The sequence below is a fragment of the Jaculus jaculus genome, chromosome X (genome assembly GCF_020740685.1).
Source record: "Jaculus jaculus isolate mJacJac1 chromosome X, mJacJac1.mat.Y.cur, whole genome shotgun sequence".
Lineage (NCBI taxonomy): Eukaryota > Metazoa > Chordata > Mammalia > Rodentia > Dipodidae > Jaculus > Jaculus jaculus.
In genome coordinates, this window is record NC_059125.1 from 151,224,671 (window position 1) to 151,251,452 (window position 26,782).

The 26,782-nt window shown below is 51.5% G+C and overlaps 2 protein-coding genes across 2 annotated transcripts; both read right to left on the reverse strand.

The window, feature by feature from the left end:
* Positions 1-558: 558 nt before the first annotated feature.
* On the reverse strand, positions 559-2,525 carry Trex2 (three prime repair exonuclease 2). Its single transcript, XM_004672059.3, has 2 exons — positions 2,262-2,525; positions 559-1,481 (listed from the first exon to the last, which is right to left on the reverse strand). Exon 2 carries the CDS (start codon positions 1,449-1,451, stop codon positions 741-743), a length of 711 nt encoding a protein of 236 aa, XP_004672116.1. The 5' UTR covers positions 1,452-1,481; positions 2,262-2,525; the 3' UTR covers positions 559-740.
* Positions 2,526-3,944: 1,419 nt separating this feature from the next.
* On the reverse strand, positions 3,945-26,080 carry Haus7 (HAUS augmin like complex subunit 7). Its single transcript, XM_004672050.2, has 10 exons — positions 25,858-26,080; positions 24,894-25,009; positions 22,886-22,953; positions 19,755-19,816; positions 14,702-14,793; positions 14,086-14,244; positions 13,857-13,953; positions 12,818-13,027; positions 12,117-12,231; positions 3,945-4,148 (listed from the first exon to the last, which is right to left on the reverse strand). Exons 1-10 carry the CDS (start codon positions 25,966-25,968, stop codon positions 4,078-4,080), a joined length of 1,101 nt encoding a protein of 366 aa, XP_004672107.1. The 5' UTR covers positions 25,969-26,080; the 3' UTR covers positions 3,945-4,077.
* Between the last annotated feature and the right edge of the window lie 702 nt (positions 26,081-26,782).

A 26,782-nucleotide genomic window follows, 5' to 3' on the forward strand; every position in this document is an offset into this window, starting at 1 on the left:
GGCACCCTCTGTGCCAGACACCCCATCTCTTCTTTATGCCTCAGGCCAGCTTGGTCGCGTGGCCTTCCTGGGTGGCCCTTTCCTGTGGCATCTGTGTACCGTGCCCACACATGGGTAAGAGTGCTTCCCTTTCCCCAGTGCCCCGTCTCATAGCTGTTCATTGCTGCCACTTCGCAGAGCCAGGACAAAGGAGGGTTAGGGCTGGAGCTGGGCCTTGAATGAAGACAGGGGCCAGCTTCACAGGCTCAGCTCTCCCCTCCATTTTCCTCCTCATCCCAAGGCTGTTTTGAGAAGGGCATATCCGGGGAGTCACACTTGAGAGAGGGCTAGGGGCTCAGGGTCCAGATTCCCAACCTATCAGCTCCCTGGAGCAGCCTGTGTTCTGATGTCTTCCCCCACTGTGAGCTCACCATAGGAGCAGGCCACGATGGGGCCCCGCTCCGGCCCATTATTACTCCCACGTGTTCCTTAGCAGAACAATTCAGGGCATGAGCAGGGAGTCCAGCCAGTAAGTCAGCTGGTGAACAGTTTCTGTGTTTATTGGGAAACAAGGGGAGGGATGAAGGTCCCGAAGGAGCAACCTGCAGGACCCCACTGGCTGGCCAGAGGGCACCCAACCTGGAGGTGAAGGCTCTCGGGCTCGGTGCCCATGAGGCTAGGGCTGGGAAGGCCAAGCAGCTGCTGCAGAGTGGCAGCAAGTCTGGAGCTTCAGAGCCTGGCTGAGCCAGGGAGGCTGGCACTCAGGCCTCAAAGCTTGGGCCATCAGGTGGCACATACATGGGCTCGATGTGGGCCCAGCTGCGGGCCTGCTCGTCCGCCCAGGCAAGCAGCTCGGCAGCGCGGTGCAGAAAGATCAGGAGCAGGGTGTGCACGTCCCCCTCCGCTGAGTGAGCAGCACTTGGCTCAGCCTGGAAGTAGCGATGGAAGAGACTGGCCAGGCTGTAGCTCTTGCGGCCTTGAGCCCGGGTGCCATGGCCGTGGGCATGGTCCAGACCCCTCAGCGCTGGCAGTGTGTCCAGACAGACAGTATCCTGGGGCAGGTGGGCACCCAGGCGCTGGAGCTCTGTGCACAGCAGGGGAAAGTCGTAGTCAAAGCCATTGTGAGCTACGAGGCAGATGGGGCCCTCCTGGCGGCTCAGGAAGGCCTGCAATGTCCGCACCACAGCGCCATTGAAACCAGCCTTCCCGCACTGTGCCAGGCTTTCACTGCTCAGGCCAGTGATCTCACTGGCTTTGGCAGTGAACGGCCGCTCCGGGGACATGCACAGCGTGAGCTTGTCCAGGACACGGGGCAGCACAAGGGCACCAGAATCGTCACGCTCTGGGTTCTCCAAGGAAGAACGGTGGACAGCAAAGAGGGAGAGCTCCGCTATCTCGGGATCCACATTGGGGAGCCCGGTGGCTTCCAGGTCCAGGAAGACAAAGGTCTCAGCCCTGGGAGGCTCGGACATGCTGATGTTCTCAAGGAGTGAGGCCTAAATCTGCCAGGGCAAGCGGGCAAAAACCAGAAGGCAAAAGAAATGGGGATGAATGTCTGGGTCCTACTGCTTCTAGCCACCTCGTTAGTCAAAGCTACACATCCTGCCGCCCCACCCCACCCCACCCCACCTCATGGGGACTTTGCCTCTAGAAGTCCTTTTTTTTTTTTTTTGAGACAGGGTCTCATGTGGCGAGCCCAGGCTAGCCTCGAATTCACTATGTAGTCTAGGATGACCTTGGATCCTCCTCGCTCCTTCCTCTATCTCCCCGAGTGCTGGGATTACCCACATGGGCCATTATACTCCGTGGCTAGTAGTAGTTTCTAAGGCTTGCATCCAGTGTCACTTTGAAGGGGATTCCATGGGACTGGGACCCAGGGGCAGGACCTATTGCTGCTGTTCAGGATGGGGTCTCCTACCCATCTCCCCTTCTTCCTGCCCCCCATTACTTTTTCTCACCAAACCCAGTCCTGTTGCACTCAGATGAAAGCCCAGAGCCCTCTGCCTTCTGCTGCCAGACCCAGGTTCAGCCACGGTGCCCATCAGGGAAACAAGAGGGCAGGTGCAGTTCACAAATGGGACCTCAGCTAAAGGGGCCTGCCCCTTCAGGGAGACATTTTGGCTGGAAGCTTTGGGCAGGTGCCAGAGGACTCTGGCACAGGGGCTCCAGCCTCATCAACCTTCTCCCTGGCAAACAAGTGCTACCCCAGCCTGGCCTCTACTTGCCTCCAGGCTTGAGGTGCTGTCCACACCAACCCTAACAACCCCACCACCCTGGCTTACCTGGGGCGGACACCAACCGGCTTCCTGGGATGCTAGGCACCTGTCTGCCCAGGGTGCTCCGGGCAGCCTTTAATCAGTGGCCTCGGCCCGCCCCCAGCCGCCTGTTGGGCAACTGGGCGACCTGAGGCAGCAGGACCTGTGCAGCCGGCTCTCTCACCGCCCCCTGTGAGTGCGCAGCCTCCAGGACACACGCCCTGTGTTTACGGACTGGGAAGTAGCTTCCCATCGCATGCAGACTTCCCACAAGGGATGGGCGCTGTCATGGGCCGGAAGAGCGTGTCTTCACAGGCAGGCGGAAGCCAGAGCATGGTGGAGGGCCCAGCCCTAAATCCCAAGTCTCATGAAGACCAAGTTGTGGCTGCCAGGCCTGGGAGACCCAGTCGGAATGGCTACCTCTATTCTGGGACACACCACAAAAAGGCAAGTCCTCTTTTCCACATCTGTTTCCTGTCACTGGGGGGCAGGCTATCCCTTGTGAGGCTGACATGACCTTGGAGTGACAAGAGACATTCACATGTGTCATGAAGAAGGGGTGCTAAGAACAGGACCTTGATGTTGTCCCAGTCACCAGGGGTGGCCTCAGGGACATGCTCAGTATGGACGCTGCCTGTTGGCAGATCACCCCCCTTGCAGACCCATCTTCTGGCAGGAAGGGGAGGTGGTAACTGTCCCAAGGGAATAGTGACCCTTGATGTGTACCAAGCATTCATTAATCAAAGTAGCCAACGAAGGCAAGGAGGGCAGGCAGGCCAAGGGGAGGCCATGAGGGCTCTGTGTGAACCATTTCTTCCTCTTCCAGAAATGAGTGAAAGGAGGTGGTGGGAGCCCCTTAGACTCCAGATGAGGGAAGCCATCAAGACGAGTGTCTACAAGGCCATCCTTGGTCTCCAAAGCGCATGGCTTCCCGAGAACCTTATTCCAGCTCCCAGCAGTGGGAGCAGCTCAGGCCCAGGCTCTTGGGGCCACAGTCAACGAACATGCCTACCCACTGCTGGCCCTCCTGAGTCTCTGCTTTAGCTGGCCAGTGGGGAGCACAGGCCCACCCGCCTGGCAACCTTTCCCAGCGGCAGCGTCTGTACAGGAGGGACCGGGCCCTCAGTTGCCTGGAGCACCCTGGGGGAGCAAAGGTGCAGGAGCAGGGCGGGGTGGGCAGCTTCAGGTGTCATAATGGGTCCCACCAGTTGTGCCTGTTCCGGTGCTCAGAGGGAGGGAGGCAGCTGTGACAGGCACACTACTCAGGGAGATACTGGGTCACTGTGAAACAGAAAGAAGTTTCCTGGACCAGTCAGGCCCTGGCAATAATTTCCCAGTGGGTGATGAATACCTTGGAGATGGAGGAGGCAGGCTGGCTCCCAGAGACATGGATGGTGCGGGGCGTGGGCTCTGAGGGGCCCGTGTGGCACTCTGAGGCAGGCCAGGACACAAAGGCAGCATGGGCAGGCAGAGAGGCGACATGTTGTGGTACAGTGGAGACCTCCAGAGCTGGGCATGGTCAAACGTAACTGGGTATGGCGGGGAGGAATGGAAGCAGCAGGGAGCGGGCAGACCCCCGGCCCACTAGGCTAGTAGAAGGGTTGTGGCTGAGCTAACCTGGGACCCGAGATGAGGATAGGAAGGGAGGCTGAGCAACCCAGGCCGGCGAGGAGAGCGACTCGCAGAAAGAGACAGCAGCTGGAGGGACCGTCTCAGAGCACGAGGTTTCTTTACTTCCACGGTGCAGAGTCCTGCCTACCTGTGCGCCTGCTCCCGCCCCCTTCCCTCCCTTCTCTAAGCCGGTGGCACCAGCAGGTGCAGAGCCGCCCAGGACAGGCTCCCACTATCTTGGGCCTCTGTTCAGAGCTTCGGTGAAGAGCCTGTACTTCTGTGCCACTTCATCGATCTTGGCAGCTGCACAGGACAGAAAAACACAAATAGCAGAGTAAGTCTAGAGCTTTGCGAACTGAAGGAGGCAGACTGGCAGTTTATACCAGACACCCCTGTACTCCCCATTGTCTTCAGGTCCTGGGCATGACCAGGTGGCAAGGGGGACCCGTTCACATATACCTGGTCTTCAGGGGGCTCAAAGACCGGGGGTCCAACTTCCAGTGCACCTCAGAAACTGATGAGTTGGAGAGCTACTAAGGGGGGGGTGAGGCTCAGATCGGGCCAAGTGCCTGCCACCTCAGAGACTAGGGATTGCTTTATTTGTATGGTAGGCTCCATTTTAATCGACAAACGGCATGTACATACTAGGGTAACATCATAGCAGCCCCAAGACCTTAGCTGCCGAGTACCACCAAGTCGTACCCCTGCCCCTGCCCCTGCCCCTGGAGGCAACTGCTATGCCCAGAGCTTCCAGCATTCTGGGGAGTGTGGATACAACCTGTAAGGGCAGCCACCTCCAGAGGCCCAGACAAGACAAGGACTTTCACTTCACAGTTTGGTTCTTCTTTTGGGATTTCCTATTCTGTGTTTTGAGGCAAGATCTTGTTCTGCAGCCCAGGCTGGCTGGGAACTCATGATCTTGCCTCAGCTCTGGAGTGCTGGCATCACAGGCTTGCCAGGTTAGGTGTTCCTCACGTAGATGCAGACCTGCTCCCTCCTCTACCAGTTTGATGACCCCTCCTGGCTTCTCATCAGGAGGAAGAGGACAAGGCCCTGCACCAGGCCTAGCTGTCCCCTCCCCTTCCAGAGCCCCACTGAGCCTTTCAAATGTCAAGCTCTGTAACACTGACGTTTGGTCCAGGGATAGCCCAAAGTTGTCATCTTTTGCCCACCTTAAGGATGGTTCTGGAGTTCAGAACTCATGGGGTGTCCCCTGAATGACACCCAGAGGAACCTCTCTCCACTTGCCCCCTCTTGAGGTTTCCTATGGCCATCCAGGTCTCTCTGCAGATGGCATTTCCAAGGCTCAGGGCTGTCCTTCCTTTGGGTGGTATCTGCCCCAGGTCCCACGCCATCCTGAGCTACCAGCCCAGCACCTCACACGCTTTCACCTGACATGAGGCCTGCCTGGAACTGACGGCCCCAGCACTCCCCAGGGCTGTTCTTGAGGCCACACTGGCTTGCTTTCTTGAAGCGCTAGCTGAGTGCCCTGGGCCTGCAGTGGCAGCAGGCTGGGTCCCCCTGCTCTGGGCCTTCAGTTCTGCTTCTGTGGTTCTGACTGCGCTGTCACTTAGCTCACGCTTACTTGCCAGGCTCTTCTCTCTGTCCCCAGCCTCCTGCGCCACTGTGCGCTCGGCCTTTCCTCACTGCTGGGTTCTTAGTAGTTTGGATGGTCACGCTGTTTGGACGCTCTCCAGACCAATTTCCTGTGAATCTAGCTCTTCTCTCATAGCATTTCCAAGAGCCTCTGTGTGTGTGGGGGGGGAGCCTGGTGCCCCCATTTGTTGCTATGGGGGTCTAGCTCTTCCTGTATAGGGCTCTGTGCAGGGCCGTGTAGGGTGATGGGCAGACTCAGAGTTAGTGCACAAGAGATGGATCAGCCCTCCCGAGGTGGACCCTTTGAGGCCAGGAGAGGTGCGCATCAGAGGGGCTGGCAGGAACAACACAGGAAGCGGAATTCCTTGTTCTCTGCACCACTCTCCCCACAGAACAGGCTGCCTCCACAGCTGCGCCACCTCTATACACCTGCTACATCTTCCAGGGCAGCCACTAGGCCTTGGAACCAGTGGTTAGTCAGTCAGTTCCACCAGGCAGAGCACCCACCTCCGCTGCTCCCTTGAGCTGCCTTGTCACACTGCCTTAGTGAATCATACCCATTCACTTCCTCCCTTCCACACATGTTAACCTCTCTCCTCATGTGCGGGTGCCACACAAGCCCACCCCTATTTTCAGCTCTGACAAGGCCATTATGTCCTCTAAAGGCATGGGTATTTTTATAGTAGCACCCATTCATACAAGGCACACTGAACCCTTCACAGGAGCCTCTCTCTTGCTGCTCTAGGAGGACATGTCACAAACGCAGCTTGGCTGCTAGCACCCAGATCAGTGGGAGGGGAAACAGCACAGGAAACACAGCATTCCCGAGGAGAACGGAGACTGTAGCTTGAGATGCTCATAGAGACCAAAGCCTGCAATACGTCAGGTAGGAAACAACAGGTAAAGTGGATCTGGAGTGGATTTGATGCTTGGTCTCTGGGCATGTCAAGTGCCTAAGAATTTGTCTCAAAGCAAATTAAGAAGCCATACTGACAAGAGCTGAGTCTGGAGTCCCAGGTGAGGCCCTGCTTCCCTTGCAATCACAGTGCTGATGACACTGGGAGCCAAAGCGGGGCAGTCCTCAGCCCACACTGCCAGGCCTGCCACCAGTGCTAGTATGGCCTCATCACTGGTGAGATGGTACACTGCTAAGACGATTAATGATCGTTATTACAGTAATAATAGCATGGATTACAAACAATTTATTAATAGCAATTATATACATGGCAATGAGCACCACAGTGACAGTGGTTATTAGGATACATGCTATAATAAACTTTAAAATGGAGAATTTTCTTGCAGCTCAATCAGTGAGGCAAGACTACTGAGCGTGAGGTATACACGTGGCAGGTGTGTGCCAGGGCCAAGAGCACTGAGAAGGCCAGCAGTCAGACCGTCCAAAGCAGGGCCTGGTGACAAAGGTCTATAATCCTAGTTATGTAATCTCAGCTAGTCAGGAGGTTGAGATGAGAGGATCTCAAGTTCAAGGCCAACCCAAACAACTTATGAAACTGTCTCAAAATAAACAGTAAAAATAGGGCCTAGGGATAATAGCTCAGTGGCAAAGCACTTGTGTAACAATGTGTGAGGCCCCAGGTTCCATCCCCAGACAGCAGAAAGAAGTCCTCAAAGGGAGGTGGCTCAGAGGCTACGAGATCTCCAGTCACTACTTAGGAACACATCAGTGAAAACCATTTGTGGTGCTTGGAATGTGAATATATGTCCCTCACAGACTCAGGTATTCTTTAAATATATTGTATTTATTCATTTATTTGACACAGAGAGAGATTGATTGAGGAAGAGGCAGACACAGAGAGAATGAGCACACCAGGGCCTCCAGCCACAACAAACTTGAGATACATACACCACCTTGGGCATCTGGCTTACATGGGTAGTAGGGAACTGAACCTGGGTCCTTAGGCTTTGCAGGCAAGTGCTGTAATTGCTAAGTCATCTCTCCAGTCCAGACTCAGGTACTATTGATTAAGCTTCCTACTTCAATCTTCAGTGGGCAGAACCCTGCTGGAGGAGTTATGTCACTGGGAACAGATTCTGAGTCCAGCCTTACTAGGTGAGTGAGAGATATGGCTGTTTGTGCTCACTGGTTTTCTCCCCCCACCCCCACCCCCCGGCCCCGTCTCTCTCTCTCTCTCCCTCTGCTGTGGATGTATGAGAAGTGGGCCAGCTTCTCCTACCATGATGGAGCTTCCCCTGGATTCTGTAAGCCTGAAATAAACCCGTTCCTCCCCTGAGCTGCTGTGCTCGGCTGTGGTCCAGCAGTGGGCGGTAACTGCAAACCATTTGACTAGTAAGTACTTCTGCTGCTGCTCACAGAGGCAGTGCAGTGAGCAACAGGGCGAGCCACGTACTAATCACAAAGCTTGGAAGGAAAGACTGAGGACCGAGTGGTCCACATAGGATCTGAAAAGGTCGGCCAAAGTCTTGGGAACCCCAGAAGATGGCTCAGGAGAATCCTCAGAAGGCTTTGAATCCTCCCACTGGTATACTCTGGGGCTCTGAGCCAGCCAGGAGTTAAAGAGAAGGAAGAGTTGTCCACTGTTTGCTTGTTGAAGCAAGGTATGCATGCACACATCTCAAAATCCAAAGAGCAACAAATGTAAGCAACTCCAAGGTGGCCAAACTGTTAAAGGCCAGAGAGCAACAAAATAAGAAGCAGAAGATGAAGACACTCACCACCTACAGAGTCCTCAAAAAGATCACAAGTTAGTTCCAGAAGGTATGAAGGCCAAATGACAATGGCACAACATAATCAAAGTATGAAAGAAACTAAATGTCAGTCAAGAATCCTATATTATTAAAGCCATCCTTCAGTAACAAAGGAGAAAGCAAGACATTCCCAAGCCATTACAAACTGAGGGAGAATGTCACCTTCTCTACACAAATACTAATGGTAGTCCTCCAGGCTGAAATGAAAGAACATTAGAGAGTGACTTCAATCCACATCAATAAAGAGCTCCAAAGCCATGTGTGGTGACAAACACTTGTAATCCCAGCACTTAAGAGGCTGAGGTAGGAAGATCTTTTCAAGTTTAAAACCAGCCAGGACTATATAACAAGATCCTTCATCAAAGAGTAAAGAAACAAAAAAAAGAAGGTCAATAAAGGTAACCACTCAGGTAAATATGAAAGTGGGTACAAAAATATTTTTGTTTGTATGTCTTTTTTTTCTATCTGAAAGGGTAACGAGTGAAGTAATTATAATCCATGCTGATGGCAATACAATATATTAAACTGCAACTTACAGAATAATAGTAGGTCACAGGAAAGGAGAAAGAAGTAATATTAGAGCAAGTGTTTGTAATTTGGCACTTGTAACTTGTAACTTGTTCTAAATCATTAGCCGGAATCCCAAGAGCTACCCTTAAGAAAAGAAGAAAACAGAGTTAAGGGAACAATGATAGAATTAAAATGACATGCTAGAAAATATCTACTCAACACCAAAAAAGTAACAGAAGATGAAATAAAAATCTAAGAATTACAAAGAGCAAGATGGCAGATGCAAATCCTACTATCTCATTAATTATTTTAAGTATAAATAGATTAAAACCTTGGTCAAAAGCTGGGTGTAGTGGCACATGCCTTTAATCCCAGCACTTGGTTGGCTGAGGTAGGAGGATTAACTGAGTTTGAAGCCACCCTGAGAATAAAGAATGAATTCCAGGTCAGCCAAACCCTACCTCAAAAAAACAAAAACAAAAACAAAGAAACAAACAAAAAACCCCTCAATCAAAAGATATGAAGTTGATATAAGAGAGAAAACGGACTCTAGCAGTCAGTTTTTCAATGAGTTAAACGTGAAGCCACCATATGGCCCAGCAATTTCACTTCAGGTAATCACCCAAATAAATTAAAGACATGTTCACATCAATAATCTAGTAGCACTATTAACAGCACTAAAAAGAAGAAACAAACCACATGTCTTCATATAGATGAATGAATAAAAACATAGCATATCCCGGGCCAGGCGTGGTGGTGCACGCCTTTAATCCCAGCACTCGGGAGGCAGAGGTAGGAGGATCACAGTCAGTTTGAGGTCACCCTGAGACTATATAGTGAACTCCAGGTCAGCCTGAGCTAGAGTGAGACCCTACCTGGAAAAAAACAAAGCAAACAAACAAAACCCCAGCATATCCCTATCAGCCAGTAAGCTTAAGGGAAGAGACTGACAAAAAGGGCCGTGAACCGTATGGTTCCATTTATAGGAAAGTGATCAGAAAAGGCAAATCCACAGAGGATCAGTGATTGTTAGGAGCTGTGGGAGAATGGGAAATGACTGCTATTCCAATAGGGCTTCTTTCTGAGGTAATAAAAATATTCTGGACTTGGCACTGATGGCTGTACACTCAGTAAATATACTAAAAACTGGATTATGCACTGTTAACAGGGTGAATTGTATGTTATATGAATTGTAGCTCAGTAAAGTCATTACTAAAATAGGGCTTGGACCCATGCTCCTGTAAGCAACCCTAATGTGGTTCACTGTGTTAGCTCAAAAAAAAAAAAATGACATGAAAACATTAGGTGAACTAATTGGAGGAAGACTAACGGGGACTAAGATAAGAGACTATAATACGGGCGGGGGGGGGGCTGGAGAGATGGCTTAGCAGTTAAGGAGCATACCTGCGAAGCCAAAAACTCAGGTTTGATTCCCCAGGACCCACGTAAGCCAGATGCACAAGGGTACACATGTGTCTGGAGTTCGTTTGCAGTGGCTGGAGGCCCTGGCGTGCCCATTCTCTCTCTTTCTCTCTGTCTCTAATAAATAAATAAATAAATCATTTTTTTAAAAAAAAGAGAAGGTGGGCTGTAGAGATGGCTTAGCAGTTAAAGAGCATGTTTGTGAAGCCTAAGGACCCTGGTTATTCCCTAGTACCCACGTTAGCCAGATGCACAAGGGGGCGCATGTGTCTGGAGTTCGTTTGCAGTGGCTAGTGGCCCTGGTGCGCCAACTTTCTCTCTCTCTCTCTCTCTCTCTCTCTGTCACTAAAATAAATAAATAAAAATAAAAAATTTAAATAGAAGGTAATATGGTTAATATGTTCAAAATACATCATATACATGTATAACAATGTCAAAATGACACCCATTATGAATGTATAATTAATATATCCTAACAATAATCCCAAAATAAATGGGTAATTAATATAGGCTAATAGAGTAGGGCTAGGGCACATCACAGGGGTAGACCATGTGGTGAGCGTGTATGAGCACTAGATGTGATCTCCAGTGGAAGAGAGGCAGGAAGAGAGGAAAAAGCTCCCTTCAGCTTCTTTTTACCCCTAAAGAGCTAACTAGCCCCCTCCCCCACGTGAGAAACCGAGACTGCCATCTATGACCCTCAAAGCAGGCCTCCTCAGACACTTAATCTGATGGTAGAAGCCTTAGACTTCCCAGCCTGTTGTCTGTAAGAGTCTTTATTAATATCATTTAAGTTTTTGTGTGACTACACCAGGACATCATTTCTTTCAACCCAGACTTAGAAAACAAACAACAACAAAAAATAAACTAGTGGCTTTATCACTGGATCATTAAATCATGATGTAAGCACACAGTGAATGATTTTTACTACAGTGAAAATAAATTACAGGTCTATACAGCAATGTATCTATGTATCATAGAAAACAACTTTGAGGGCTGGATAGATGGCTTAGTGGTTAAGGCGTTTGCCTGCAAAACCAAAGGACCCAGGTTTAATTCCCCAGGACCCATGTAAGCCAGATGCACAAGGTGGCACATGTGTCTGGAGTTCGTTTGCAGCTGCTGGAGGCCCTGGCACACCCATTCTCTATCTCCTTCCCCACCCCCTGCTTGTTTCTCTCAGTCTCAAATAAATAAAAAGAAGACAACTTTGAAAGAAGAAAGCTGTCAAGGAGAACATGTAAGTTCAAGGTTAGCCTGGGTTACATAGAGAAACCTTGCCTCAAAACAAAAAACCAGTCAGTAGAAGGGATTAATCAAAATTAAATTAGTGGTTAAGGCATTTGCCTGCAAAGCCAAAGGACCCAGGTTCAATTCCCCAGGACCCACGTAAGCCAGATGGCGCATGCATCTGGAGTTCATTTGTAGCAGCTGGAGGCCCTGGTACACCCATTCTCTCTCTCTCCTCTCTCTCTCTCTGTGTCAAATAAATAACTAAAAATAAATAAATAAAATATTTTGATAAATTAAAATTGAGGTTGGAGATATGACTCAGTGGTTAAAGACGCTTGCTTACAAAACCTGATGGCCTGGGTTCGATTCCCCAGATGCACAAAGCAGTGCATTCATCTGGAGTTTGATTGTAGTGGTAAGGGGTCCTGGCATACCATCACAGTCACTCTCTCTCTGTCTCCCTCTCTCAAATAAATAAATAAAAATCTTTGAAAAATTAAATTCAGATTAATTTTGCTCCTATCCAAAAGCAAAACCATAAATATAAGAAGAAATTAAAATGATAATAGGCAAAGGAACATCAGGAAACTGATACTCATATCTAGCACCTGTGAGCTGCCAGCATGCTGTTCTCTTATTTTTACCTCTGCACATCTCTGGGTTACCCCAATTTCCTACCAGGAAACTAAGAGCTGGCCGAGCACAAGGAGAGGAGGTGCTCACGTGGAGCGGGCCCCGAGTTCAGTGGGTGCCAGAAGGCTGCGCTCGCCGCAGACCTCATACCTAGGCTCACTCCAGAGCTGCTGCTGCCCCAACGGATGGGCTCGCCTTGCTGCCTCTTCACCATCTCCACAGCTTCCTCCGAGGTGGCCACAGCCTCCATGATCGCTCTCAGCAGCTAGTGGGGAAGGAGAGGACATGTGGGCACTAAGGGAGGCCGGTCTGGCCTAGAGGTGACTCTTGACTCCCACCCACGCACAACAGGAAGTGAGCCAAGGGAAAGAGGCAACTCTAATTCCAAGTGTGGCCCTTCACAGCAGGTCTCTTGTCTGTCTGCCTGGTCTAGTGCTCCATCAGACACGAGACTGAGGACACCTTGGCATGTTTGGACAGCATATGCAAACAAAGTGAACCCGGCATGGCACAGGAGGCTAGGGGCCAGGATGTCATGTGTCAGTAGACACCAATGCCGACCATGCATACACTGCTTCAGGGGAGGAGAGATGATAATGCACAAGCCTCGGCAGAGGGGCTCTGAAAGGCAATGTCCACATCAGTTCTCATTACCTCCCTCCCCAAGGCATTACAAGTGTCTGCCCCATCCACCACAGGTCTCAGGCCCGGGGTCCATGGCACTGGCTCAAGGAGCCAAGGCTAGCCATCCCAGGCCCCCTTCTAGCCTCTGCATCCCTCATCAGGGGCTGTGGAGGCCCCGCCTGAGCCTGGCAGGCACTTGTGCTCTTGGGGTATGGGGGGGGTCTTACTTGGCCACAGGAAGACAGAGCCTTATGCACGGCTTGGACAATAAGGCCACTTGGTTGCGGGGTGGCGCTCGGGCGCTGGCAGCACTCATCTAGCTCGTTGTCGAAGACTTGCAGGAAGGCCAAGGTGAGCTGGTAGAAGTCAGAGATGACCAACCGGAGCTTCTGGTCCACGGTACTGGTGTTGGATCCTGCTTTGTGATGTACAAAGCACTGCAAAGCCAACAGGGAAGACCCCTCAGGGTGCCCTGCCTGGCTAGTCTCCACAGCACAGCATGGGGGCCAACAAAGCAAGCCTCAGCAAAGCAGGAGATGGAAGGACTGCACAAAGCCTCGGAGTGGATGCACACGCTCACCAGGGCTTGGCTCCCTGCAGCCAGACAGGCTCAGCCAATGGCTGCCGCAAGGGCCAAGCATGACAGGGTCACGGAGGCATGGAATTCAAGCTCGGTGCACACTGACATTGAGACATGCCCTTTCCCTTTTTAAAATTTTATTTGGGCTGGAGAGATGGCTTAGTGGTTAAGGCGTTTGCCTGCAAAGCCAAAGGTTCCCAGTTCGATTCCCTAGGACCCACGTTAGCCAGATGCACAAGGGGGCGCACGCGTCTGGAGTTCATTTGCAATGGCTGAAGGTCCCAGTGCACCCATTCTATCTCTCTCCCCTCCCTTTCTCTCTCTCAAATAAATGAATAAATAAATAAATAATATTAAAAACTATTTAAAAAGTATTTGAGGATGTGGGTGGGTGGGGGAGGGGGAGGCATCAAATGCATGAGCTACTCTGTACATCTGGTCTCACATGGGTACTGGTGTCAGACTTTGCAAGCAAGTGCCTTTAACTGCTCAGCCACCTCTCCAGACCTCCTTTCCCTTTTGGGGGAAGCATTCTGACTGGTGTAGAGAGCCTCGGCACCCACCTGTCCATCCTCGTGGACTGACCACCTGCCATCTCACTTAAGCCTCACAGGGACATCGCTTGGCCCAGGACATAGTGTCGCTCCCACCCAAGTCCCACAGTCCCTGGAGCTGGTACTCCTTACCTGTTCCCGGAGTGCCTGTAGCTTGGAAATGCTCTCTTGCAGCTGCCTGGTCAGGTTAGCCACCTTCTCCACATGCGGCTGGGCAGAGGCACCAGCCCTGTAGGGAAAGACGCAGGGACACTTCCAGCGCCCTGCTGCTGTTGCTGTGGGCCGGTAGGCCCCTGTAGGATCTGCCTTATTGGGCAAAGGCAAGCAGGGGCAGCACAGGGACCAGAGCAGGACACCTTACTTGGGCAGGCTATCACTTTGCTTGCTGAGAACATGCTGCATGCCTGGCGGCCACGGGTCACTCTCAGGCTTCAGGATCATCTGAAAGTTGGGGCTGGAGAAGAGCTCTCCCAGTAAGGCCTCATTCTTCTCCATGGCATTCTCAAAGGGCTCCTTCACACTACAAAAGCAAGCCAGGCCTTGACTGCACTGCTGCCAGCCAAAGCACTGGCCCAGCAAGCTCTCGGTCTGGCAAAGAGGCAGAAAAAGAGCAGGCCAAAGTGCAGGGGGCACAAGCTCCAATGCCTGGCAGCTTTGCAAACCACTGCAGCCCACCTGAGGAGGCTCAAGGGCCATACTCCTCCAAGGCCCACAGTGCACCTTCAGACTGAATGCCAGGCAGGGACCCAATATCCTGAGGACACAGCCATCCCTTGTCAATCTAATCAGCGGAGCCCCCGAGAAAGTGGGGTGTCTCAATTTGCACTTCCACTAGCCCCTGGACCAATATCCAGCTGCTGCCACCAGAGACGCAAAAGACCCCAACTGGAGATGTATTCCCCACTAACCCCCCACCTCCATAGCTAAGACCGAGACGGGCTGTCAAGGGCACTCAGCTGGGCTGCTGCCACCTTTACCTGGAGCTACCGGAGCATCCAACGGCCAGGCTCTGCACCACGCCTAGCAACTGGTTCATGAAGTGCAGCTGCTTCTCGGGACGGGCGTGGCCCTGGCAGGAAAAGCCACACACACTTGCTACTAGACCCAGGCCTGGCCAGCGCCCACCTTCCCCTTGCCAGGGGAAAGAAGGGTCCTGGCCCACCATTTGTTCTTCCTGTCCCTGATCGCTCCCAAGAGTCTCCTGAACTGTCTCAGGCACTGTGGCCTCAGACTGCTGTCATCAAGTGCTCCTTGCTTGGGAACACACACTGGGAAGTACCAACTACTGTCAAAACCACTGCAGTATGAGGTATGACATGTGGTCAGCTGAAGAGCTTTATTGGGCAGGTGAGTGGCATGCAATAGCACTTAACGGAACAGAACCTTGCAGGGACCTGCTGGTGACCCTTACTCAAGGGTACCTCCATGCCAAGGCCTCTTCTCCTCAGCAGAACCCTTCCAGCCAAGAATGGCCAAAGCCAACCATGCGCATGAGGCCTGGAGGTAGCCTGCTCCCAGGCAGGGGTGGGTACGCTCCACTAAGGAGGCCCCAGGCTTCGGTACAGCAGCGCACCTTGTGCTGCTCATCCACCCAGAAGAAATGGGGTGCCTGCGGAGACCTGCCCAGATTGGAGCCCAGGGCTTGCTTCCTTCTAGAAAGTCACTGATTGTCCAGAAACGATCTGCAAGGCCTGGACCACTCGAGAAAGCTGTGTCAGCAGAGGCACCAGGAAGTGAGGCCTGTCTTTCCCAGTGTGCCTCCTCGCCAGCCTGCCCCGGCACACAGCGTTCTAAGGAAGACAACAGCAGGCAGACACTCAGCCAGCACCGCCGGCAACTTACAAAGTGACCCTGCAAGCAGTATGGAGCCAAAGCCCCTGACACAGGCATGGGTTCAGAGTACGGGCCAGGTGGCTCCTGGGGAAGAGTGGACTTGGGGGTAGCATGGTTTCCTACTTAGCAGTGCTAAAGCTCAGTTCCCAAGAGATCCCGCTACCTACCGCCTATGTGATGGAATCAATCTGACCACTGCCTCCAAAGCTTCCAGCCCATGCCCTCAACCTACCCCTGGCTGCTGGAACCTTGTTACTTCCTTTCATTTACTCCCCATGTGCCCAAGGAACCTACCTGCAGGGCAGCCCTGGGGTGGGAGGTGGGACACTGTCTAGACAGAAGGTACCAGAGTGGCTGTCACTCAGGACCTCACAATGCACTGGCCAGTGGCCTCAGCTAGGACACTCATGCCTATCATGCCCTCTCCAGTGAAGGGTTGGCTCCATGTTCTGCCAGCATAGCCTCCCCCATGCATTCCTGGCCTGTGTCTATCTGTGAGTTCCCTAAAGCCACAGCCCTGGCCCACCCAGGTCCCTTCTCAATCACCAAGATCAGTCCCTATAAGATCTAATGGTCCTTATTGGCCCTTCTGCTAGTCCCCCACAGGCTGGTCTGAAATCTGTCACTAGGCTATACCCCACCTGTCTCTGTGCTCCCCAACAATGGGCCAAACCCAACAGGGGCACTCTGGAGAGGCCTGTAGAATAAATCTACCAAGGTTTAGACCCTTCCATGCCCCAGGACACCTGTTCCTTCCTCTCCCTCACTAAACAGCAAATCGAGTGGGCCTAGTCGAATCCAGCCACTTTCCCACGTTCCCTACTGCTACTGTCACTCAAGCCAATAGCTTCATAGGCCTGGGCACTGCTTCAGGCTGCCAAGAGGTCTCCCACTGACCACTCCCACCCCACCTTCATGTCTTAACCATAGCTGTCACTACAGTCCTAAAGAGAAACCACTGTTCCTCAGCTCCAAGCTCCCCAGTGGCCAGGGCCGCTCTGCTCTCAGGCTTCCCCTGGCCTACAAAGGCTGGCACAATCCCCCCACTCAGCTCTATACCCTGCCCCACTCTTGCGTTCTGCTCCAGCCTAGCCAGCCTGCTGGCAGTTCTTGGCACATCAAGCCCAGACCACCTCAGTGCCTCTGCACTTGTTCTCCAAAATGCTCTCGTCATGTGTCTGCACTGTTACCTTTCGTTGAACTGTCCTTCCAGCCATGGAATTCATCCTTCTAAGGAGAATCAGTCAAGTGTCCATCAGCACAGTCACATCTTAATATGCCTCTATCACCTCCATAACAAAGTCCAGACTCACTGGCAGTCACTCCCCAATGGCTCCTCCCCCAGCCCCTAAGGGACACTAAGCTCCTCTTCTGGACATTTCATGCTCACGGAACCCTATCACATATGACCTTTTCTATCTACCTGCTTTCAGTTAGCATAGTATACTCAAAGCTCACTCACGTTGTAGCATGCGACAGTAATTTTTTCATTATTGAAAATGACTCCACCCATTCACCACTTGATGGACACCTGGGGCATTTCTACATCGGGACCATTATGATGACACATCTATGCACACACAGTTTAGGCATGCACTTGGTTGCAAAGCCTCTTGAGCCTTTTCTTGGGAATGGAAGTGGTGTGTCTTATGATTAGTCTGTGTTGAAGCTTCTGTGGAATTGTCAAACTGTCTTCTACTGTAGCTGCTCCTTTTCATGTCCCTGCCAGCAATGTGTTAAGGGTTCCTACGTCTCCTTATCCTTGCCAACACGCGGTATTTTCCCTCTTTTAACTGCAGCCGTTCCGGTACGTGTAGAGCGTATACCGCTGCAGTCCTGATTCGCGCTGCTCTCGGGACCAGTGGCACTGAGCATCTAGCCAACGATCCTCTTGCTAGTTTTTCCTCTCTGCCACTGAAGCACAGTAATGCGAGTGGCTACTTTACAACTAGAGGAAGGAAAAGGGAGCCCCATGGAACTTGAAAGCCTTGGAGAGATGGCAGAGAAGAGAGCTGAAGCAAACGGCCCTCCAAATCTATTTCTGAATAGAGCCTGGGCCTGCTCTACCTGAGTGTCAATTGATAACTAAGCCAGAGGTGAGGCCAAGGCCTGGGTCCCAGTCCCAGGAGGTGGAGCACAGTCGGACTGGCTGGGAAAAGAGGGGAGCTGACAGTAGAACCACAGGCCAGAGAAGAAAGGAGAGGAGAACCTGCTAGAATAGGCAACTTGGCACTCTCTACACAGCTTAACAAGATCCAGAGTCAAGGCACGGCCAGAGTGTCCAGGATGCAATCCACATCATCTGGCAAGAAAAGCCACACAGACCTGAAAGAGCTTAACTTGCATGAGCAAAGACACTCATTAGATGTCGGGCTGGGATTTCACACATGGCTGATGATAGACAGAGACTTTCAACTTTAAAACAATGCTTAAATAAACAATGGAGAGGAGGAAACAAAGACCACGAAGCCTGGGCAGGTCAAGAGCCATGAAGCAACTTTCTAGACAGGGGATGGCAGGGGAGGGATGCTGGCAGTGATGGAGGCAAGGCATGTGGGGGCAGGAGGCACGTGGGATTCTCTGCTCTTGCTGCTCAACTCCACTGTGAACCTAAAACTGTTCTTTAGGGGAAAAAAAAAAAACAAAATAAAACACCTCACCAACAGACTCAACAGTACAATGGAGTGCAGTCCCCTTGGAAAACAGTCTAATAGTTCTTCAAAAAGTTGAAAACATTCTCTCTCCCTCCCTCTTTCTCTGTCAAATAAATAAATGAAAATAAAATATTTTTTAAAAATGGGCTGGAGGGATGGCTTAGCAGTTAAGGTGCTGGCCTGTAAAGCCGAAGGACCCAGGTTCAATTCCCCAGGACCCACATTAGCCAGATGCACAAGGGGGTGCATGGGTCTGGAGTTCATTTGCAGTGGCTGGAGGCCCTGGAGAGCCCATTCTCTCTCTCCCTCTTTCTCTGTCAAATAAATAAATAAAAATAAAATATTTAAAAATTAAAAGTTGAAAGCAGAGTTACAATATATCTAGAAATTCTACTTCTGGTCATATGCCCAAGACAGCTGACAACAGTTTCAGTCAAAAATATACACAAGCTGAAATGGCCAGTGGGTTAGAGCAATGGCTGTGACAGCGTGTGGACCAGCGCTTGATGCCCAGTGCCTACATAAAAAGCTGGGCCCAGTCATGCATGTATGCAACCTCAGTCCTGAGGAGGCAGAAAAGGGAAGGTCACCGGGGCTCACTGGTCAGCCAGTGTCAGTGAAAAATGGCACCTCCACGTTCTGTAAGAGACTCTGCGTCAGGGAAATACACCAGAGGAGCAATAGAGGACACCCAACAGTCTCCTGTGGTTTCCACATGTGTGCATGTGGGGCATATGCATCTGCACACATGTACACATACACATACACACACCATACACAATGTCCACAGCCGTAGCACCTACAACAGTCAGAAGGTGGCAACCATTATTCAAAATGTAGACATTTTAAAGGTAGAGTGGGGTTCCTTTGGCTTAACTATGAGGTGGATCAGGGTCCCTCCATACAGAAATCCTCAGGTTAAGCCGGGTGTGGTGGTGCATGCCTTTAATCCCAGCACTAGGGAGGCAGAGGTAGGAGGATCGCTGTGAGTTCCAGGCCATCCTGAGACTACATAGTTGTTAGCCTGAGCCCAAGTGAGACCCCACCTTGAAAAACCAAAAAGAAAAAAGAGAAAAAAAAGAAAAAAAAAAGAAATCCTCAGGTTAGCAGGAAATGGAGGGCAGCATGGATATAGGAGCCAGGGGTCTTAGTTTGAGACCTGATTCTGCCACCATGTGGCCTCAAGTGAGTGTCTGTCAGCCCTCCCCTCTGTGAAATGGGGCTACAACAAATACCAATGGTCTGGTGTTTGTGAGTGTGACAATCACCGGTATGCAATGCACTAACCATAATACCAGGAGAGTATGACATCATCAAGAGAAAACAGGTCATTCCAAGCCAGAGATTTGTCTGTACCTCTACCTCCACTGCTGCCCCCACCTTGTCTGCTTCCCCTACAAAGTCCAGGTAGTTCTTAACCCAAGGAGGTCTTGAGAAACAGCCCTCCCAGGCATGCAGCTGGTCCTGGGGCCAAAGTCACCTAGAAGTCATGGGATCAGAAGGCACACCCCACAGAACAGAATGCATTCACTCCTTCTCTCACCATCAGAAGATCCTGGTCATCTGGCGCACACATCATCAGATCACTGCCCAGTTTCACCATCTCTGTTGGAGCAGAAAGACTCTGTTACTGGGCTGGATACATGGATCAGCAATTAAAAGCACTTCTTGTATAAGCATGAGGGCCAGAAGAGACCTGGCACACAACTCAAGTTCAATGCCCAGAACCCACATAGACAGCTAGGCATGGCCATGTACATGTAAACCCAGTCCTGTAGGGGAGCAGAGACCAGAGGAATCGCCAATGCTTGTGGAAAAAAAAATGACAGGTTCCATGATCAGTAAGAGATTCCAACTCAAACAAAAGGAGACAGAAGAGCCATGGAAAGCCACCAGCAAATGCTCCACTCCAGCCAATAGAGGGGAGCCCATGGGATACCGAATGGGAACATGCATTTGCATGTACCCCATACACCAGAAAAGCAAGACTCAGTCACCGTAGACACCCACCCAATCTGAGCAAGACACCAGAAACTCGGGAGCTCACTGGGTGGGAGGCTTTTCTCCCACAAGGGTGCTTTGAGCACATCAATGGGCAGCACTGCGGAGGCCAGGCTGGGCGCAGAAGGACAGCCCTGATGTCAGGGCTGCTTCTTGCTGGGAGGCCTGAACCCAGTCACTACCTCTTTATGGATGCCAGCTTCCTGGCCTGGAAATGAATGAGGGACTCCCCACATGCCGCGTACACATGGAACAGAAGCCACCAGAGGTCAAGGGACCTCCAACATGCACCTTATGTCACTCTCTCGGAGACTGTGTAAGACCAAAGCAAAAGTACCCCATGGCCATATTTTCCCATGCTCCAAAGGTCTTTCAGTGCATCCACCCCTGCCATCTTGCCAGCGTTCCTTGGAGGTGAGGCTAGCCTATATTTTACAGATGAGGAGCCCCTGTGTGGGACAGGGAATAAATACATAGCCACATGTTCCAGGGCATCTTGTGAATAACCATCCAGAATAAAGACAAAGGGCAGAAAGCCTGAGGCCAGCACCGCACCCGCTCGCCATCCAGTGTTGGGGTGGCCTGCATGCCCTGGCAGGCCGCGATCACCCTGCGCCTCAGTGTGGAACAGGCGCACCTTGCGCGGCAGGCACTCGGGGAGGTCACTGGAAGAAGCCAGCCGAGCAGCTATGAGAAGCTCTCTGTGACCTGAACTGCTTCACGGATGCCACCGTGTACCTCAGGCCAGTCTGCCCCACTCGCAGCAGTTAACCACAGGTCCTCAAGCCTGGCTTCCTCACAGGGAATCTAGGACTGGGCCAGTGCATTCCTCTTCCATACAGCCCGAATCTCTCACCTGGATCAGTCACTACAGAAGCTGTGCTGGTGTGGTGTCCTTATCTCTGCCCAGGTGTTCCTATCCTTGCCACAGGGGCCCCAGGGAGCCTAATGAACCCAACAAAGGACAAAGCCTTCCTTTCTTCAAGGCCTAACCTGTTCTGATCTGATCTCCTCCCGCTCTCCTCACCCCACACGGTCCTTTCCACTCCAGCCACGTCTTCTCCCCACTCTTCCTTCAGCTGCTGGGCACAAGCCCACCCCAAGCCCTTGGGCACTTGCTGCTCCCGTGCTGTGGGTCCCTTCCTGCCATCTTTTTCCAACAGGATCATCCTTCCTCCAACTCCCCCCCTCCAGACACCACTTTGCTACCCCATGCACAGAAGTTTACAGTGTTATTTGTGCATCACCTGTGTCATCCACCGGGTGACACCTACATGTCATGAGGGAGTCGCATTCACCGCTGTACTCCCAGCACCTGAAATACTAGATCCCAGGTCAACCAAGTTTGAGAAGAACCCTCAACCCTCCCGACCTGTCCTGGTTTCTCCCACTTTCACTCAGACAAGCACTCAACATGCTTCAAGGAAGTGGACAATGTTGGGGTGTTCAACCCTCCTTTTCTGAAGAGGAAACTAAAGTTGTGACAGGGCAAGAATAGCCTGGAGGCCAAGGTCAGCCTGTGTGCATATGGCAGGTGTGCTCTGCAAGCTTCTGGGGTGTCTCGTCAGCATAAAAACACAGGAGCAATAGGATTAGGGGACAGTTGGTCCAAGACCCACTTTAGCCACATAACTCTCCAGGTAACTGATTTGGCAAACGCCAGGCCCGTCCATTCGGCAATGGTCAGAACACACACAGGCCTATGGGAAGCTTGGCCTCTGAAATTCTACTGACTTTTGGAAACATCAAAAGCTAGCCACTGGTCTGGAGAGATGGCTTAGCAGTTCAGGCACTTGCCTGTGAAGCCTAAGGACCCAGGTTCGATTCCCTACATAAGCCAAATGCACAAGGTGGCGCATGCGTCTACTGTTCATTTGCAGCAGCTAGAGACCCTGGCATGCCCATTCTCTCCTTCTCTCTCTCTCTCTCTCTCTCTCTCTCTCTCTCTCGATCTGCCTCTCTCAAATAAATAAATAAATAGAATATTTAAGAAAAAAAAAAACTAGCCACAAACTCACAGCTGGCACTTGTGCTTACTTTTATCTAACACTCACACCATGCTAAGGGCAGTTTCCAGCAAGAAATCATCAAACAAAAGAAGTTACAAGACAAGCTGTTAGAGAGCAGATGCTCTCAGAAATGCTACATGGGCAGCGTGCATGCAGTGCTGACACAGGGAGATAGGCCCCTGATGACATCAAAGAGAACCACCCACGAGTGCTACAGTGGACCAATGAATTATGATTCCCATGAAGAGTCTCTGTCCTCTCTGGACACCTCAGTTCTAGAAAGATCTATCAATATCTGCAGGGTATGTACCATCCAGATGAAATTATCATCCAGTGGAAAAATCACAGCTTGGTAAGAAGGCTGTGATCTAGCTTAGAATTGTCCAGAATTTGGCTGGAGGGATAGCTTTGTGGTTAAGGCGCTTGCCTGCAAAGCCTAATGAGCCTAATTTTATTCCCCAGTACCCACATAAAGCCAGATGTACAAAGTGGCGCATGCATCTGGGGTTCATTTGCAGCAGCTGGAGTCCGTAATGCTCCCATTCTCTCCCCACCATCTCTGACTCACTTCTCTCTATTCTCTCTGCTTGTAAATAAATACATGCAACTTTAAGAATTGGCCAGAATTTACCAGCAAATTCCAAACCTCCATAAGGAGACCTACCTTGAATCTTTACCTCCACTGGGGCTCCTTTTAGTGAGTTGAACTTGTCCTGCAAGATGGGACAGACCCTGTAGGGAAAAAGCAAAGTCAATCAGATACGTAACTCCTCACCACCGCTCAGTACCCACCCTCTAAACAGTGAGCTGCCAATGCATTTGCTAAATGGCATCGAAAGGTCACTTCAAATGGCTAATTTCATCATCAATCATTAGGGGAGAATACTGCAGAAAATTTCTCTCAGAAGTGGAAATGCTAATACTAAAGTGAAAATCCTCACAAGAAAAGAGAAATGTGTATACAAACAAAGAGCACAGCCGTTATGGAAGAGCTTGGAGCCTGAGGCCTTGGCCTTGGTAGACACCTCTTGTGGGGCACTGCCTTCCCACCCGGCCCAGCACACTTGAATCACTCCTACTAAACCCAGCCAGACCTAGTAAACCTGACAGCAACCTTGGTGACCCTATTCTTTCCATTTGGCTCTGGCCTCCTGAAGCGCAACCTGGTTGGGCCAGGAGTCAGCTTCCCTTTCAGTATATCTGGGACCTAGTGCATTTCTGGGCAGTGATTAACACAAAAACGGTGGGCGTTGAGTGTATGAAGATGGGACAATGGTGTCTACTATTAGTAAACACTAATGCTGGGCTCTTCCAAAACAGGGTATTATTACCTTTTTTCAAAAAGCTTAATTTAGGGCCTGGGAGATGGCTCAGTGGATAAAGTGCTTGATTCACACAAGTGTGGCTGTCTATGAGTTCAGATCCCTGTAACTCATGTAAGAGCTAGATGCTGTGGTGAACAACTGTAACAGCAGCATGCCTATGGTGAGAAGGGAGGCAAAGACAGGAGAATCTCCTGGAAGCTAGCCTGGCTAACTCAGTGGTAAACACTGTGAGATCCTGACTCAAACAATGTAAAAATCTAGGAACAACACCCAAAGTTGTCCTCTGACCTCCATACACACCCTGACATACATGTGCATGTACATGCATGCATACACACACACACACATGTGTATATGAAAAACATAAAAATAAAAACCTAATTTACAGTTGAAAGCAGAGGCTAGCTCACAGTAGGAACTAAGTTTTGATTTTTGAAAAAGGACTGAGTGGGGCAAGAGAGAACCACAGCATCTGGCCCTTTACAAAAAACACCCTGCTGAGACCTGCTTTAAGCCATTTGTAGGATCTTACTATGGAAGAGGCTGTGTTCACTCAGTTGTTCAGCTCTGGCCTTGACACAGATAAGCACAGTGAGGCTCCTCAGGAAGCCTCTGGCCTTGGGAGAGCTACGAGCTGAGCAGAACTCATCCCACTCACAACTGCAAGGACAAGTCCTTCAGTACCAAGGCATGCCTAATGGTGGGAGAGGCTTGTCCAGCCCTGAACTCCATGCCTGGATTGGCTCTGAGGTCCTCCCAGAGAACATGACCCAGCACCATGGGCCTGCTGAGCCAGTGGGGGACAAAAGGACAGGGTGACTGGAAAGGGCTCATTGTTCTTTCCCTGAGGCCATGAATGCCCCAAGACTATAGCAGAGTCAGGACTGAGCCACAGTAATTCGGCTGCACCATCTGCTTTAGCAATGCACTAAGACAAACCTATGTTCTATGCGAACTGGGGTACAGAAGAAGAGGGGCAACAATCTAGAAGGCTGCTCTCTGTTGCTGGGTTTCTGGGCAATGTCCCTAACCATAAGGTGCCAATGGAGCAGACAGTAAGTACTGCTCAATGAGCCTGGACAACAGCAAATCCTTCAACATACTCCAAAGCCCAGGTTGCCTGATACAGGAAGAGCTTTCACTAAAGTCCATCTTGCACTGCTGGGGGCCATCTTACCACCATCTTTGGCATGACTCCACAGCCAGCACTATTAACTAACCAGTTGCTCCCCTGGAGCAGGCTGGGTTATGAAACAATCTGAAGGGACACAGCCCATCTCCCCCAGGTGAGCTGGTAGTATGGGGGTAGCCCTGGGAAGTGGGAAAAACAATGGAGCACTGCATTACCGTACACACATCCATTCCAGTATGTCCAGCCGGTACTTGGAAGGCCGACACAGTAGTTCCTGAATCGTTTTGGGTTCACTGATGTACAGACCATCGAGGAAAGGGCAGTTTATGCGCTAAGAAAAGGCAAATCAGAAGCATTGGGAAGCCAATCATGGCAGAGGGGGCACTGCAGAGTCTACATGCGCTCAGAACCCCCTTCCTACACACACATCTCCCACCATCCTGCCCGTAATACCCCTTGGACTGTCCTTCCTTCTTGTCAAAAGTCCAAGACCCTCATCCTTACCCCCCCAATCGCTTATAACCCTATCACTTTTTTATCTATTTTTTTATTAACAACTTCCATGATTGTAAACAATATCCCATGGTAATGCCCTCCTTTCCCCCAGTTTCCCCTTTGAAACTCCATTCTCCATCCCATCCCCTCCCCTTCTCAATCAGTTTCTCTTTTATTTTGATGTACCTGTTCTGGGCCTGTGGCCATGGAGCTAGGAGTGATGCCTAAGGGTGGGTTAGAGACTAAGATCATGGCCAAAGGGCAGTGAGAGAGAATCCTGAGCCTGCTGAGACCATCATCCTAGGATAGCTTTTACTTCAGAGGGCCCGCTTCTCACTGCCACATCCCACACTGGACTTAAGGTCTCGGACTTGGCAGGGTGGCAGTTCGTTCTGCCTGTTGCTCCCCCAAACCCAAGCCCCCTCCAAGGTCCTTGAGATCCCTGTCTGCACTTGCTCTGAGCTCCCAGATCCCATTTTGCAGTCAGAGTTCCGTGGGGACAGCACGAGCAAAGGTCTGAGACCCAGGGAATCCCAAACTGCAAAGACAGATGCTCCACAAGCCACCCTGGACCCAAGCCCGTGACCCGGTGGTGCAGCCAACAACCACAGCGAGCCCAGGCAGGCCTACGGAAGGTCGCGGCCAGGTTCCCCACGGTGGAGTGGCTCCCCTGTCCCGCGGCACCTTCAACTTCTCGAACACCTCCAACGCCGCCTGGAACACGCGGTCATCACCCGCGTCTTCGTAGTTGCCGCCAGCGGGACCGCCACCGCCACAAGCACCCAGCTCCGCCATATTCCGCACTCTGAACTAGGGACCGTTCGCGCCCCGGGCCTCACTCGCGACCGCGGGACTGCCGAGCGAACGGCAGTTTTGTAGTCTTCCCGCCTACTAGCCAGCCAGCGCTGGGGGCGGGGCCACCCATCAGGCTGCAGCGGCGGAGGCCCACCCTCTTCCTCAGCGCGTCTTCCTATTGGCTGAAGCTCCGCCCACAGTCTGCGCGCGCCTCGGCACCACCCAGGGGGCGGGGCTGGGAAGGAGGTGGGGCGAGCGAGCCAGGAGGAAGCGCCGGGCGGGCCTTGTCCCGGATGGCGGCCGATGCTAAGCTCATCCAGGAGGAGGCGCTCCTGCCTTGCTTGGGATTTCCTTGGCAGCAGCCTAGGGTGATCCCTGGTCCCCTGAAGGATGGAGGCGAGCTGTGGCGGCAGAAATGAACTAAGACTTGAGCGATCCATGTCCTGGTGCGCAGAGTTCTGCCCTCCGTTTCTTTCCCTCACGCTAAGTCAGAAGAAAGTTTCTTAGATTTAGATCTGACTGTCACTCACGGGCTGGGGTCACCTGTTTGTGGGTTTTGTTGATTGTTTTGTGTGGAGTTTTTTGAAGCAGGGTCTCACTGGCTTCAAACTTGCTGTCCTCCTGCCTCCATCTCCGAATGCTAAGATGACGGGCATGCACCACCACAGCCGGCAAGCTGGGTAACTTGGGTCCAGTTACCTACCCTCTCTGTACTTCCTCGCCTTCGTCAAACCAGGTGAGGGCACAGACCTCACTGGATTGCTAAGGAGGCCGGTATATGAAATTCCTAAGACAGCACCGGGAAGGTGTTACA

Excerpts from the sequence above, each read along its gene's own strand:
- Trex2 (XM_004672059.3), bottom strand. The coding sequence starts at position 1,451 with ATGTCCGAGCCTCCCAGGGCTGAGACCTTTGTCTTCCTGGACCTGGAA.
- Haus7 (XM_004672050.2), bottom strand. The coding sequence starts at position 25,968 with ATGGCGGAGCTGGGTGCTTGTGGCGGTGGCGGTCCCGCTGGCGGCAAC. Across the intron at positions 13,028-13,856 it reads TACAGGCACTCCGGGAACAG|TGCTTTGTACATCACAAAGC; the intron begins GTAAGGAGTACC and ends TTGGCTTTGCAG. Across the intron at positions 4,149-12,116 it reads CAGCTCTGGAGTGAGCCTAG|CTGCCAAGATCGATGAAGTG; the intron begins GTATGAGGTCTG and ends TGTCCTGTGCAG.